We start from the raw sequence: 16613 nt of genomic DNA on the forward strand, positions 1-16613 counted from the left end.
CTAAACTGCTCCTTTCTTACCCCAGTAATCTGCATTTCCTCTCGAAACTTGAGACAAGAGATCTCTTTGCACCCAAAAGCACTAAGACAAGCTATCTCTGCCTATCCCCTGCTATGTTCCCAGCCCAAATTCTCCATCCTGATCCAAAATTCTCAGAGATATCCTGATCCAATCACTGTTTTTGTCATACTAAAATTAAAGCCATCAACCAGTCCAGAATCCCATTGTAGATTCCTGGAACAAGTCATTAAACCTTTGTTACCTGGCCAGAGAGCCCATCGCCTAGGGCTAATTTTGAGGTATAAATATGGTTTCAAAACCTAACCTTGGCACACACAGCCCAGCTTGTATAAATGCCCACACTCTGTGTATGTTCTCTGTCACTCTCAGATCTCCCAGTCTGAGCCACTCCAGCTTTCTATGGTCTTCTCTTTGGACAGGTAATTATGACCCCACTGCAAGCCCTAACTACTCCTCTATCCCCTTTGCATATTTCCATTTAGGCTAGCTTTGTATGCTGAGTCTGCCTGAATTGCTATCTTGTGTGTATGTGATTGCACCTTGCATTTTTCTAAATAAAATCTTTTCAATTCACTCAAAACCTTGAGTCCTCCCAGTTAGTACTGCTATATATTGTTGCATACGGTCGAAAGGTTACCCAGGCTTCTTGCAAAGTTCATTTCCTCAACATTTGAAGTATCGCTGATACTGGTGGGGACCGCCCCCCAGTCCCCACACCTGTTGTTTGTGTAATACAAAGCACAGGCCAGAATACTTTGGGAGTAGCCCAGAATATCATGGCCCCAAAACTGCCCCAATACCACCACCCCATTACCTGGGACCCTCCATTCATACACATGTCATGCACCACCCACAACAGTGCATTGCTTGCTCTGGCTGGGTGCCTCTTTTTGACCTCAGAATGAGTGTATTGCTGCTATGGCTCCAGACCCCACAGAGGGATGCACATGCAAACGGCTGTAACAGAGGGCTCTGGGTCTTCCGAGAAAATCCAGAGTAAAAGGCAAAATTTTAAAATACGTACATTATAATGGGTGTATACTCAGTTCTGGTGTAGAACAGGCCAGATGTTGTCTGGTATGTTTGTACCAGAACTGGTGCCTGGGCTATGCAGCATCTGGACTCTCCATTGAGAAGATGGGTTGAAGACATTTTCTTTGGCTTGTGCAAACAAGGCCCTGGTGTAGTAGTTGAGTATTGCACTGGGAGTTTGGGAGACTTGGGTTCAAATCCCCACTCAGCCATGGAAACCCACTGGTTTACCTTTTTTGTTTATTTCTTATTTAACAAAGTTCTTGTGCCAGAGATGAGGAGGAAGGCTGCTTCCATGCAATTTCCTAAAGCACTGACTAAGTAACTGCAGAGGCTGTTACCAGCTGGCTAACTATTGTGTTCCGGACAGTAAATCACTTTGCATGGCACACTGGAGCAAGACAAACCTACTTTCAGAGTCTCCTTGTAGCATTACATTATGCCCAATTTCAAGATTCATAGCATGCTGGTAATTCCACAAAAACAAACACGATTCTGACTTCACCTACTGCATTTATTCATTTATTTTTAAACTTCTGGGACTGTGTATAAATTCCCATGGGTTCCTGCAGGGACGTAGCTAGGATTTTAGGAAGGGGGGGGGGGTCCAGACTAAGTGCCAGCATTATAATGGGGCTTGGGTGAGGCGGCGCAGCAGCACACACCATTCATTTTTCTAATGGAAGGGGGGGTCCGGACCCCAAGAACCCCCCCTCCCCTTGGCTATGTCCCGGTTCCTGGCAGATATTCATCAAGCTTACAGTCAAAATGTCCTCACCCTGGGCTAACCATTATGGAATAAAATATGCTTAGGACTGCAGCGTTGCTAACCCCCTTCTTTTCTTCTTGCCGATCACTGGACACATCCTTCATTCTCTTTGCTACCATGAAACAAATTCAGTACAAATATGCAAACAATTAGTTGCAACATACAAGAAATGGAGAGGGACTTGGCCAATAAATCAAAAGCTTCCTTGTAACCAGAATGGCAAAATGCCCATCCTGTGAGTATAATTATGCGCTGGCTTAGGCATGAGATTTATTGGAAAACTTGGACAAGATGACCTTTGGGGTGTAAAGATCAAACATTAAGGAGGCCAACCTGTTTCAGGCTAATTTTGATTCATGGCTGGATCGAAACAGTTTGATTAGTGCTACAAAGGTTTAATCCAAAGATTAATCAAGGGCAGAAGCTTCGTTCAATTAAGTCAATGGGGGCAGTTTTGAACGTTCAAGATTCAGCAACACAAACGCATAAGAAGCTGGTCTTATATTGAGGTCAGACTACTGGACAATCTGGCTCAGTACTACCATCTCTCCAGAATTTCAGACCACACATTTTACCAGCTCTTACTGCAATTTCCAGGAATGGGACTTCCGTTCATCTGCATGGAAAGTAGATGCATGGTCACTGCCCTGTAAAGTTTATTCCGTGGGTCCACCAATGCCCACCATCAACCTAGAATCCTACCATATTCTGTTCTCATACTAGTCAATTTCCCCCCTTAACTTAAAGAGAAACCCTAAATGCATTGAATGCCCAAATTGTTAACTAGGGAAGCACACAACCCCTTTCTTGCAACAGCTACATTGACTGCTGGTCCATTATTTTCCTGGCACAATTAGAAATGTTGGTGATAAAGCGCTATATCATTTGGGTCCAGGCTATTTGAAGGACAATGCTAGGCTGCATCAATAGAAGTATAGTGTCTAGATCAAGGGATGTAATAGTGCAACTCTATTCTGTTTTGGTCAGGCCCCACCTGGAATACTGTGTTCAGTTCTGAGCACCACAATTCAAAAAGGACATTGAGAAACTGGAGCGTGTCCAAAGGAGAGCGACTAAAAGGGTGAAGGGTCTGGAAATTATGAAGCCCTATGAGGAGAGACTTAGGGAGCTGGGGATGTTTAGCCTGGAAAAGAGAAGGTTAAGAGGTGATATGATAGCCCTGTTTAAATACTTGAAGGAATGTCACATTGAGGAGGGAGCTAGCTTGTTTTCTGCTGCTCTAGAGACTGGGACCCGGAGCAATGGATGCAAGCTCCAGGAAAAGAGATTCCACCTCAACATTAGGAGGAATTTCCTGACAGTAAGGGCCATTCAACAGTGGAAGACACTTCTCCCTCGGAGTGTGGTGGAGTCTCCCTCCTTGGAGGTCTTTAAACAGAAGCTGGATTGCCATCTGTCAGGGATGCTTTGACTGTGATTTCCTGCATGGCAGAATGGGGTTGGACTGGATGGCCCTTGGGGTCTCTTCTAACTCTATGATTCTGTGATTCTAATGTCTCCCTTTATGGGCAACCAGTGTAGAGTAGTGGTTTAATGTTGGACTCTGGAGACCAGAGTTCCAAGTCTCTACTTGACCATGGAAACTCACTGGGTGACGTGGCCATGTTCCAGCAGAGTTTATTCCTGACATTTCACCAGCATCTGTGGCTGGCATCTTCAGAGAACTATGGATGCCGGCCATGAAAGCCTTCGACTTCTCACTGGGTGACTTTGGGAAGGTAAGGACAAATCTTGCCAAGAAAATCCAATGATAGGTTTGCCTTAGGGCAGCCATAAGTCAGAAATGACTTGAAGGCGCACAACAACAAACAACAATCTTCCTTTATGAGTCCATCAGGAAGCTAAGAGCCTCTGGAGATGTCCTTCTCACTGTTCCACCATCTTCTCAGCATCATTTGGTGGGAATCAGGGAGAGGGCCTTCTCATTGTCTCCTACATACAAATGAGCCAGCTTTTCCTAGCTGCGAAAGTAAAATACAAATGGGCAATTTGCTTAAAATATGAAAATAACTTCCACCTGAATCTAATTGCACTGAAATGCGCATGGCTTTTCCTTTGCCTCCTTTGTGCTCTAGATTACCTCACTGGGAATCCGTTCAGATTTTTGCTTACTGTGCTGTTGATTGCTGGAATTATTTCATTTCAGGTAAAGAGCGTGAGGCAGTGGGAAAACAGGTCTGAAATCTACATGGAGAGAATATGCAATTTCAAGCGATGGGAAGAGAGTGATGGAGAGAGAGAGAGAGAGAGAGAGAGAGAGAGAGAGAGAGAGAGAGCTGTTGGGGGTGTCTGGAAAACTATGTTCTGTCCTTTGTTTAAGGAGGTGTGGAAATTTAATAACATTCTTGTTACCCTTCCGAATCCCTTACTGTGCTCTTCTGCACTCCGTTCCGACTGCATCCGTTGAAATGCCAGGCTTATTCCTGTTACCAATTCTCTAAAGCAATGAACCCTTTCTGCTTTCTCATCAACACAACCAGCTTGTGATTACTTCGCCTGGACCACAGCTGTCTAACCTGCCCCTGAGCAGAACAACAGAAAGACTGAATTTTCTAAACCATGGAAGTCATCTTTTTATCATCTGTACATCCCAGCACCACCACTCCATCCAAAGGACCTGCTTCCTCCTCCATTCAATCTGGGGGGGAAGTCCCAAATTTCTATGCGTCCCCCCAAATGCATGGCTGTCCCTAGGGTTCCCAGATTAAACACTCAAATTTCTACACTTTCATGCTGAAGGCAACTTCAGCAGAATTCCCACTTCTGTATTTGAGTGTATGTGCTTCTCAATTTATGTCAAGCCCATGAATTTCATAGGGTTTTCTTACACAAAGAATACTCAAAGGAGGCCCAAGAGCCGTCTTGTCACTCTGGCAACCCTAACCTTGTTGTTGTGTGCCTCCCAAGTTGCTTCTGACTTATGGAGACAAGATTTATTTCAGGAAGGGGAGAGGGTTTACCATGGCCAACTGTATTTAACAACATGCAGGTCCAACTGTCCAGCAATCTGGTACTGAAGCAAATACGCATCTGATCATTGCAGTCACCTCTTCACATCTTTATCCACAGATTCTACTCTCCATAGCTTGAAAATATTCCAAATATATATATATATTCCGACAAAGCAAACCTTGATTTTGGCATTTTATATAAGGGACACTATTTCACTATGCCATTGTATTTAATGGGATTTGAATATTCACAGGACCATGGGGGGTCCTGGAACCAAACCCCAGCGGATGGCAAGGGCCCACTGTACAGTACTTACAGTTTTGGAAGATCTAACCAGAAACAGCTTACAACATGTAACAATCCATGGAAATATATGGGATATATATTAAACAAACAATAACAACAGCCAGTAAGCCATAATGGAAAATTACCAAGCAAGCACCAAATCCTAATTATTCATGTTGAACCTTTCCCTTACATTTCCAATTGTGATTGTTATTAGTTGACAGTGCCAGTTTAGTCGATGGTAAGGTCAAAATGTTCTGGAAATGCTTAATCTGCGTTTCCTTGAGATTCCTAAGATCTTAATAATTTTGCAGCTTGCACATTTTTCTGTGCACAAGGATGCTTTTGCTCTACAGAAGAGTTCTACCTTATTTTATCCTTTCTGACCTTTCCTTCTCAACAACTCCCCAAAACAGCAAAGCACATCTTGACTCCTTCAACTCATGGTGAGATTCAGTAATGGAAAACTGTATACACAACCATGTGTACACAGGAAAAAAAGCTGCCTTGGATCCCATTTGGGGAGAAAGGCAGGCTATAAATCCAATCTCTCTGGCTTTTCTTTGCGAACGAAGATTCAGGAAGGACTTATCCCACACTTTCTACAAGCGCGTTGATGACTAAAAAGGCCGATTTGAGAGAAACAAGTCCGGTTGCAGAAAGCACAGCAGAATGTCTCCTTGGGTGTTGTTTCCAAGTTGTGGTTCTTTCTGCGTTGTCGTTTCTCTTCGAGACTCGTTTGGTGTGAGTTTTCAAAAAAGGCTTCAGCACTGTGGATAGTGCGTCTCCATGCCTCCCGATGCAAGGCCAGGGCAGATCATTGTTGGTGATCGATTTGGTCGAGACTGAGATGTTGTTTCAGGGAGTCCTTGTATCTCTTCTTTGGAGCGCCTCTCTTATGCTGACCCATAGCGAGTTCACCATAGAGTATTATTTTTGGGAGGCAATGGTCCTCCATCCTAGAAAGGTGTCCTGCCCAGCGCAGCTGCGTTCTCAATAGCATGGCCTCAATGCTGGTGATCCATAGATAAATAGGATATATTAGAAAAATGTGCAAAACCAAAAATTGGTATATTTCAAAAATACAAAAAAAAATTGATTTTCATCAAAGGGGGGGGTGTATGTATTGTGTACACATTAGGATACACATGTAGAAAAAAAATCCATACTTTGTGTGTGATAAAATACACATTGGTGAGTCTTTTACAGCAGAAAAAGAAAAGCAGGAAGGGTTTGACATCCATGAGAGCACATCCTCAAACACATCAATTAATCTTAAAAGTGTTCCCAGATACGCTTGGGAGGCGATGTCGAAATACTTTAAATACATAAAGAAACAAGCAAACCCCCTTTCCTTGTTCATTCACAGTCATCTTGGCACACAAATCCTGGAATGAATCCTATTTCCTCCTATCTAAACACACATCAATTGTGCACCAATATTCTGAAGGTGGGGCAAAAATGAAGTTTCTAAACACCATTTCTTTTCTTAAAAAATGGGGAACTCAGAAAATCCAGGAAGCTCACGCAGAGGCCAAGCCTATCAGGAACACAATTGGTGCATCTATTTTCCGCTCTTAACTGTATGGAGGTCTAAGTGGCCCACCTCCCACCCTTGACATCAGGTTTCTAAAATAGGTTTTATCAGATGAAGATCATGGGGTCGGCATTGTGCCTGGCGACATAAAAAGGACTTCGGCATTAATGTGAGGAAATGCAGCCATTGTGTGTGGAATGATACTCATTCAACCCCAGACCGCTTGTCTCTGGATGGGAGTTCTCCGTGGAATTCCTTGGCGCCACCAAAGTGGACTTTCTCTTGAGTTTTTCCTTGCACCCCCTTTAAACAAACGGTCTTCACAGGAGCTCAAAAGCATCCTTCGGGAAGCTCTTGTTTTGCTAGACAAGCCGCCAGGCAGGTTGCATATGTGTGCATGTGTATGTTCAGGCGTTCGTCTGGAGCGCCTTTCAGGAAACTGTTGATTTGGTATCTAGGAATGAGCTATTGTTGTCCAGGGTGGAACAATCCCCATAAACCGGCATGTAGAAGTGTTAAAAGTGTAAATTTCGGCCCTATTATTGTCGTGAACAAAGCCACATCCTGCTTTCCGACTGGCTTTGCACTAAATCACGAGCCAGTAAAAAAAAGAAAAAGAAAAAATGTTATAGACTTGTTGCGTGGTTGTTTCTGACTTCAGGCACAGATGTTCAGCATCTTTCAAGAGACATACTGAGAAACAGCTCCTATCAGGAAATGTACAGTTAGCAGGAACATGAAAGCATATGGAGAAGCCAAAATATATGTACTAGCATATAATTAGCAAGTATATTAGCTAGTATATTAGCATATTATGTTAGCATTTTAGCATTTTATACTGTTGTGTTTTATCGTCCGTTTTTGATTATATACGTTTGATGTTCCGCGCTTTGGTGGAAAGATATTTTGAAACAGATTCAGTTTTCTTTTTAATAACAACAACAACAGCAACGTTGCTTTACATATTATAGACATTGTTGTTGCTGCTGCTGTTGCTGCTGTTAAAAAAGAAATCTGAAAAAAAAATCCAAAACACTTCTCGTTCCAAGCTTTTCAGATGAGGAATATTCAAGCTATTTGCTGTTATTGTGTGCCTTCAAGTCATTTCCAACTTAGGGCGACTCTAAGGCCATGGGATTTTCTGAGACTGAAAAAGTATGACTTGTGAAGTCAAAGGCTTTCATGACCAGCATCCACTGTCATTAGCACATTCCGAATTCTTGTCCCCAATTCATCATTTTTGCCTCTCAGAAATTATGCAAGAGCATCTTTTCCAACAAGTGGATTTACGCCAGAGCCTAGCAAGCTGACAGTTTTAAAACAGCAAGCATGTGAGATTTATTGCACTTGCAGTCTGTATATGCATTCAAATACCTCGAGGCACTGGGCACGCTTTCTAGAACTCATTATTAATAAGAGAACAGCATTTTTATTTCATTTTATAGTACCTACTTGATGAGCCTGTTATATTTAAGTGTTCCCAGAGACGTCAGCCAACAAGCCGTCATTGTCTTAAAGGGGAGAAAGCTTACATCCTGCATAGCAGGGATAGGCAAGCTGTGGCCCCAGGACCCCATATGGCCCCAAGGATGCTTTTGTAGCCCTTTACACACTAAGAAAGGTGATTCAGCAATATACAACAAAATCCAAAATCCACAAAAGAGTGTCTTTTTGAAAATTGGCCAACCAAAATGCACATAATACACATAACCCTCCATATCCACGGATTTTTTTTAATCATTTAAGCATCCACAGCTTGAAAATATTTTAAATATTTAAATATTATAAATTCCAAAAGCTTGATTTTGTCACTTTATCTAAGGGACACAATTTTACTTTGCCACTGTACATAATGGGATTTGAGCATCAACGGATTTTGGTATCCGGTGTGTGTGTGTGTGTGTGTGTGTCTAGGAACAAAACCCCAACGGATATCAAGGGACCGCTGTATATCATGTGGGCTTTCAAAGCTCCACTGACTTCTTCATTAGGCAAAATACAGTTTTAAAAAATCACACCGGACAAGAAAGGTGATGATAGTAGAGTCACAGACCAATCTTTTGCATCCAATGTTGTGACTGTTGTAGTTCTGTTATTCGGGGTGAATGTCTCTCCTAGAAACCTCTAAGGAGTTTATCACACAGGGGGAAAACTGGGACTTTATATAGTGATTAACCCGAGAAAATTGTGCAAAAACGCAATTAAAATGAGATTACCACAAGAGCCATTATCCTGTGAATAACCATTTTACTATGCCACAGTATTTAATGGGACTTGAGCAGCCACAGATTTTGGTACCCATGGGGGATTCTGGAACTAAACCCCAGAGGATACGAGGGGTTCACAGTATTTGTAAATGGCCTCGTGTGTAGACAAAACTGAATTGAATAGTTCTGTGTGTCCTTATTTACCTAGTGGCAGCACAGGTGTCTGTTGTGCAATGGCAGCCAATGGAGTGATTTATGTGGCATAAACTGATACTCAATGGGCATTTATGATCCTGGTTAGGAAGTGCTGGCACATTTTTCCTTGATGTGCATCTTTGCAATTCACTAACAGGGCTTTGTTGCAAAGCAAGGTAGCAATGGATTCGTAAAGTTAGGAAATGTAGACTGCAGTGCAGAATCTTAGCCATCGTCTGTGAAGGGACTACATGGAGCTTTCCAGTTTAGCAACTTAGTTCTGATCAGAGCCTGGAAAAAATACCTTTTTACTACAACTTCAAAAACTACCCAGTCAACAAGGCCAATGAACATGGTGACTATGGGATTCTGGGAACTGCAGTCCAAAAAGTAACTTTTCCAAGCTTTGTCTTGAATTATTATGATACATTGATGAGCAGTTAGAGAAAGTGGATAGTTGAGGTATCTGGGATTGACTGGTTAGGAAAATCATTCTGGACAAGTTATGTTTTTGGCCCACTTCAACATGGCTGCTCTGACGTTCTTGCTTGGGAATAACTTTAAAAGTTCAAATAAAAGAAACTTTGACTTTGAAAGCTGATCACTTCAATGTCTTGAGAGCTTCAGGAAAGCATCTTGTCTGGATTATGAAGTGTGGGCGATCCAGAAGGGATAAAACAAGCTGCCAAATTGGATGACACTGAGATTGCTGTCAGAGAGTGGAATATGTTTTCATTAATGCTCTAATGATCCATTTATCACTAATTTCAGTAATTTGCAACAGCAGTCTAATGGGCATTTTCATAAGTGGCAGCAGCAGTGTTTGAACAGTGTGTCTGCATAAATTAATCCCAAACATGCTGCATTTTCAAATCACCCTGCTGTTTTTTGCAGTGCATATGGAGGCGATACACTGGAAATTAAAATGTACGGAGTTATTACAAGGAACCACTAACAACCACATAAATTCATATCCAAGCAGAGTTCAGATGGCTGGTATATGAGTCATTGAGGGTAAGAAGCATTTAAGCTTTATTTTTCCCCTGCTGCAAATTAACATTTTGTTATCAAAACTGCATCCCAAAGATCGACATGCCTTCATCAGACCCAGGCGGGGGAAGGAAATCATTACTGGTGTGCAAATTAGAGATGGAAATCTTTACTTATTTCATCTCTGCATGTAAAAAAATAACTATTTTCCCAAGATCCGCAGAGTTTTTGTGTCTTTCTGATTATTTTTCATAGTTTAAGACTTCTTTAAAAACAGTGGTTTGGGCAGAAAACAGTGCATTTGGTGCAAAATGTTTTCTGCATTAAAATTTTGTTTTTAAAAGGGGGGGGGGGTCCCCACACACAAATGAATTTTTCATTAAAAAGTCCTGAAATGACAAAAATGTTAAGGGGACCAAACATTTATCTCCACAACAAAGTGTCTCAGTGTGGGAAGAGATGCTTTGTTGTCAAAGACAAGAAAAGTAGTGAATATTCTTTACGTGTCATTGCCTTTCCCATTTTTACGTTTAGTAGTGAAAGCTGGACAGTGAGGAAAGTGGATAGGAAGAGAATCAACTCATTTGAGATGTGGGGCTGGCGATGTGTCCTGTGGATGCCATGGCCTGCTGCAAAGACAAGTAAGTGGGTCCCAGAGCAAATCAAGGCTGAATTCTTCCTAGAAACCACCTAGAAGCCAAATTAACTCAACTGAGACTGTTGTAGTTTGGACACATCATGAGAAAACATGACTCACTAGAAAAGATGATAATGCTTGGTAAAATGGAGAGTAATAGGAAAAGAGGAAGACCATATTCCAGATGGATGGACTCATCTGAAGAAGACACAGCAATGAGTCTGTAAGACCTGAGCAGGGGGGTTGAAGATAGGGCAACTTGGAGGTCTCTCTTTTATAGAGCTGTCATAAGTCAAGGTCAGCTTGGCAGCAGATAACAACAAATACTTTACATTCATCGTGTGGATAAATGTGAAAAATACGAACACTGCACCACAAGTGAACCTGTGACCCAGTTGAAAGAACTGGACCTGCCACTACGCAGCTCTCTAGATTTCTTCACAGGTGTGTCCCATAATGCACAAAGGTTGATCTCAGCATCGTTCTAGGTCAGTGTTTCCCAAACTTTGGTCCTCTGGGTATTTTGGACTTCAGCTCCCAGAAGCCCCAGCCAGCTTGGTCAAGAATCAGGAATGTTAGGAGCTGAAATCCAAAATATCTGGAGCATCAAAGTTTGGGAACCACTGTTCTAAGCCCAGACATATGCATCTTGAACTGAATCAGAAGTTCCTACCTCTGCACCAAATAAACCAAATAACCAAATAAAAAATAGCATCTCGCTGCTCATTTATACTGACACTGGAAAACAACCTTAAACATATCTAGAATCAGAGCATGGAAACGTTCCAACTTTCTTTGGACTACAAGTCCTAGGATCCTCCAGCAAGAACTGGCAACTTTCCCAAGCTGGTTCTAGGGAATCCTTGTTCGAAACAGCTTCATCAACTACTGGTCTGTTTCTGGGCAGAACTGAAAGTGCTGGTTATGAGCTACAGTCCCCAATACAAATTTAGTTTAGACTATATGAAAAAGAGTGTTTTGTCCTATAAAAGAATGTCTGAGTCTTAAGATCTTTGGAGCAGGGCTTTCTCTCCGTCTCACCATCTTCACGGATGCAGTTGGTGAGGACATGGGAGAGAGCCTTCTCGGGGGCTGCTCCCATGCATTCCTCTCTTGGGAAGCTAGACTGGCTCCTCTTTGATTTCTTTTTAAAGAACGCTATCGTTTTGAAGTGATAGAAAAACGTTTGCATGAAGTGAGTTGTACTTGTATTTTTTAAATGTATTTTAAGCTGTTCCAAATGTACAGCCAGTCCTCTATATCTGCATCCACAGATTCAACCATCCATGGCTTGAAAATGTTTTGTTTTTAAATCCATAAAGCAAACCTTGATTTTGTCATTTTATGTAAGGGACACCACTGCATATAATGGGACTTGAGCATTCACAGATTTTGGTATCTATGGGTGTGTGTGTGTGTGTGTGTGTGTGTGTGTGTGTGTGTGTGTGTCCTGGAGCCAGATCCCAGCAGATAAAGGGCCCACTGTATTAAGAGATTGTTCAATTAAAACAAAAATTTTACTGACTACTGTTTTAAGCAATATTGGGATTAAGTCAGGATAGAAATTAATTAAACAACATAACTAAGCACAATTCAGAATGCGGCTGATGTTGACATAGACAAGGTAGTCTCAGTAGCCCACCATGCTGAGGGTGTCTTTCCACCCTCCTCAGAAATATAGGAATGGTAATACAATCGCCTTTCCATATCTATGGATTCTGCACCCATGGATTCAACCATTCACAGATTTGAAAATATTTCTGTCCCCCATAAAAAAAGATCTAGAAAGCAAACCTTCATTTTGCCATTTTATATAAGGAGTGACACTTTACTTTGCCATTTCGTTAAATGGGTCTTGAGCATCCATGGATTTTGGTATCCACAGGAGATCCTGGAAGCAAACCCCAGTGGAAAACAAGGGACCACCGTACCAGTAGTATTCATCTGTTTCCAGAAAGAAGATTCTCTGGATCCATTTCCAGATGCGCTACCTTCTTCAAAATGAGCCATCATCTTCCATACAATTTTCTTTCTTTGCTACATTTTTTACAGACATTGAAGATGGGAGCTCTGTGTTTTGAGCATCTAAAAGCAGCAAGGGAAATGGCCCTAGACTGCTAGAGAAAGCACCTACCAAGACACACACACAGCTTCTATTCATTCCAAAGGGGTGTTTTCCCTAGAGCTGAACAATGGTATTTGCAAGAATTTTTCAAATAGCCAAGCGGTGAATAATAGCACAATCGATTGCACAAAGAGAAGGGGAAAAAACAAGACATAGGCCACAGCAGCAGCATGATAAGGAGCTGGCATTCTGCAATTCTTCCGCCCAACCCGATCCCCAAATTGTAATGTGCTAAGTTTAGCCCCTGTTTATCTTGCCTGGAATTGGCCCTTACATCCCACACCCATCCTACTTTTCCCCAGCATACACCTTATTTCATTGTCAACAATGATGTCCCTCAAGGGGCAGCATGAAATTTTGTATTCAGAGAGAAAATACTGGTGGAGGGGAGATATCCTGTTGGGTTTCATGCAAGGTGCAACCAGGCAGTCAGAGCAGTGGAAATACTCCAAATGATGTTGGATTGTAACTGCCAGCATTCCTCACCATTAGTTATGCTGGCTAGAACCACTAGGACATGCAGTCTGACAATATCTGGAGTGGATTCTCATCTCAGAGGTAGTGGTTGCACATTTCACGGTCATCCTTATGCAGATATACCCCAGATAGTGTGACAGCCCCTGGTGCCCCCAAAATGAAGTAGGGGTACACCTCTGCCCTTGACCAGCATGGTCTGATGTTCTATTCGTTGTATAAATGCAATTGTGTTTATATATGAATTAAGGTAAATGTATTGTGTAGTGGTGTTGATATAAATGTTAGTACGGTATATTTAAAAACAAGCCAACAGCAGTTCTGACAGGTTTGTTCTGGATCCCATGTGCCAGCGATCAATCTGGCTGCCATGTTTTTGAACTAACTGCAGTTTCCAAACTTGGTACAAGTGTAGCCCAATGTACAGCACATTGCAAAAGTCCAACTTTGAGGTTACCAGTGCATGTCGAGCCTTCTTTGGTCTTCTAATTCTAGGAAGGAGGGCAGCTGGCACATCAGCCAAAGCTGATAATAAGTGCTCCTGACTTTTGCATCTATCCGACATTTGGAAAGATGAATCCAGGAGCTGTGACACATTCTTTCAAGGGGAGCATAATATTTTGTGCCACATGAAACATGACAGGAAATATTGGGTGCAGGCAACAGTGGATAAACCTATAGGAAAGTACTAGGTTTGTCAGCAGACCGGTCAAGGCCATTTGGGTTGCCCAAGAAATTGCAATATTGAGTGCATCTACACTGTAGAGGTAATGCAGTTTGATACCACTTTAAGTGCTATAGTTCCATCCTATGGAATCCTGGGATGCATAGTTTAACAAGGTCTGTAGCCTGCTCTGTCAAAGAGAGCTGGTGCCTCATCCAAATCCCAATCCTAGCATTCTGTTGGATGGAGCCATGGCAGTTAAAATGGTGCCAAACTGCATTATTTCTCTCTGAACTGGGTTATTTTTTTTAAGTGTGACTCCAAGATTTCCCCATCAACATGGTGGCTGGAGTATTCTCATACCAGTCGTACAAAAAAGTAACTTCCTCAGTCTCTGATTCTTCCTGGCTCAGTGTATCTCCTCTATGCGTGCTCAGTCCTTGCCAATAATCCCCAAATCTGCAACCACTTCAGTTCATTTCCTGTTCAGCTCAAAGGGGGTTCTTGTAGATCAAGTCCTCCATGGCTAAGACACCTGCTGTTATGCTAACATGGCTGGCATAGACACAGATGCAAGTCAACACAAGTGGAATGTTAGGCGGAAATTGCATTCCATAAACATTGTGCTGACCACTGTTTGTGCCTTTGCTAAGCCCGGCTTTTGCTCTTCTGTCTATGAAATCAATTACATACACATTACAAATCTTATCAATACATGTGTATATATCCAAATCTTGAACCTTCCAATACCGTTGCAATGCAACAACAATTATTGTTATCGTTGTTATTTCTTACCCACCTCTCACCAAGGCTTGTGGGGTACGACACAGATTGAAATACAATATATAACTGAATGTTAAAAGTTGTTTGTTTCTTGTTGTTATTTCCTGCAACTTACAATTTAAAATAACTATGCCATTAAAAACATACAAAAAGTTGAGCATCAAGGCAGAATTAAACTATTACAGTATTAAAATACATCACTCATTAAAAGAATAAAGTGCCATTTGAAAAGATAAAAGTGCTTTTAAAAAGTACAATTAAAACACAAGAATAAAATGACCATTGCACATTAAAATGACTCAGATTAAAATAAACCAATTTAAATTTCATAGTTTAAAATCAACTGGGTAAGATGCTTGAAGAGAGAGGTCTTTAATACCATTTTAAATTCTGCCAGCTTATTTAGCTGGCAGGTCATTCCATAGACTAGGGGCAGCCAATGAAAAAGTCCTCTGGCCAGTTGAAGCAAATGTCCCCCAGAGTTGCTGAGTGTATGGAATGGATTGTACCTAAGAAGGCGATCCTGCGGGTAACCTGGACCCAAATTATGTAGGGCTTTAAAGGTAATAGCTAAAGTACTTTGTACTTTGCCTGGAAACTACTTGGCAGCCCGTGGAGTGATTTTAAGATTGGTGTGGTGTGCTCACTCCTAGATGTACAGTATCCATAATCAATCTAGCTGCCATATTGTGAACCACCTGGAGTCTCTGGACTTGCTACAAAGGTAGCCCAATGTAGAGCACATTGCAAAAGTCCAGCCTCGAGGTTACCAGTGCATGCACTACCATCTCTAGGGCTTCCAATTCTAAGTATCGACTTGCGTTTTCAAAACTGGCCTCAGTGGAGCCATGTCTTCTGATGACTGAGATCTTTGACAAACCAAACCCGTAAAGGTTGCAGGGTCAAGACAAGAGAAAGGTACAAGCCTGGCCTTGTATCCTTACCTGTAACATTCTGTGGCACGTCCAAGTTGACATTCACAAAGAACCTGATGCTGTCCCCAGAGACGATGGAGGAATTGACGGTGTCAAAGAGCTCTTCTCCTCCTACCTCTTCTTTGTTCTCGCAGCCATCGTCTGTATCGCATTTAAGGTAACCTGCAAAAAGAGAGGCTGTTTTACTGTCATGCACTATGACACATTTTGAGAAGTGAAAGGAAGGTCTTTTCAAGCCTGTTTTCAAAAGGAAGGAACAAAATGGTGGCTCTGTTCTCTGTGGGCCACCTCACTCCGTGAGACGGCTTTCCAGCGTTTTCTCTGAGCAGGTCGAAGGAGTGTCTGACTTAGGATGAAAAGAAAAACTCTGGGGAAGTACGGGAGGGAGTATTTAAGCTTTAAAGAGTCTGTTCTGGACCATTCATGTCAATCTCTTTTTCACAAGATATGAAGACCAAAGAAACTGAACTGCTGTGTTTTAAGTCACATCAAAATGCAGCTTGTACTATATCTCCACAAAGCCAACATGTCTAGAAACTTTAGGAAGGAAAGAAAAATGAGCTTCACATCGTACTTAAGGACTCCAATTTCAGATTCTAAGAAATGCCCAAGAGGGAGATGCAACAAAATGTATACTATAAAAAGCAGCTGTCTTCTACATTAGGTCCAATCTGGCATCCTCCAAGAGTCCTGGACTGCAACTCCCATAAATGGCTAGCTGTGATGGGAAATATAATCCAGAAAATCTGGGAAGGCGATTGGGAAAATTTGCAATAGACCAACGAGTCCAGGACTGTCACAAGACATTGCCTTCTCAGACAATCTGTACACTTGGGGCCCTTTCACACTATACAGTTATAGCACTACGGTTCCACTTTAACTGCCATGGTGTCATCCTATGGAATCTTAGGGTTTGTAGTTTGCTCAGACACACTAAAATTCTCTGGATGAGAATTCTAAATACTTCAACCTAAACTGCAAATCCC

General features: G+C 41.9%; 1 protein-coding gene across 5 annotated transcripts in view; it reads right to left on the bottom strand.

The window, feature by feature from the left end:
* SLC4A11 (solute carrier family 4 member 11) overlaps positions 1-16613 on the bottom strand; it is a 207046-nt gene that overhangs the window by 80109 nt on the left and 110324 nt on the right. For all 5 annotated transcript variants that reach the window (XM_042470069.1, XM_042470067.1, XM_042470065.1 and 2 more), the window contains exon 3: positions 15637-15789. In XM_042470069.1, coding sequence (XP_042326003.1) covers positions 15637-15789 — 153 coding nt within the window. The remainder of the gene's footprint in view (positions 1-15636; positions 15790-16613) is intronic.

The sequence above is a fragment of the Sceloporus undulatus genome, chromosome 5 (assembly GCF_019175285.1).
Source record: "Sceloporus undulatus isolate JIND9_A2432 ecotype Alabama chromosome 5, SceUnd_v1.1, whole genome shotgun sequence".
Taxonomy (NCBI): domain Eukaryota; kingdom Metazoa; phylum Chordata; class Lepidosauria; order Squamata; family Phrynosomatidae; genus Sceloporus; species Sceloporus undulatus.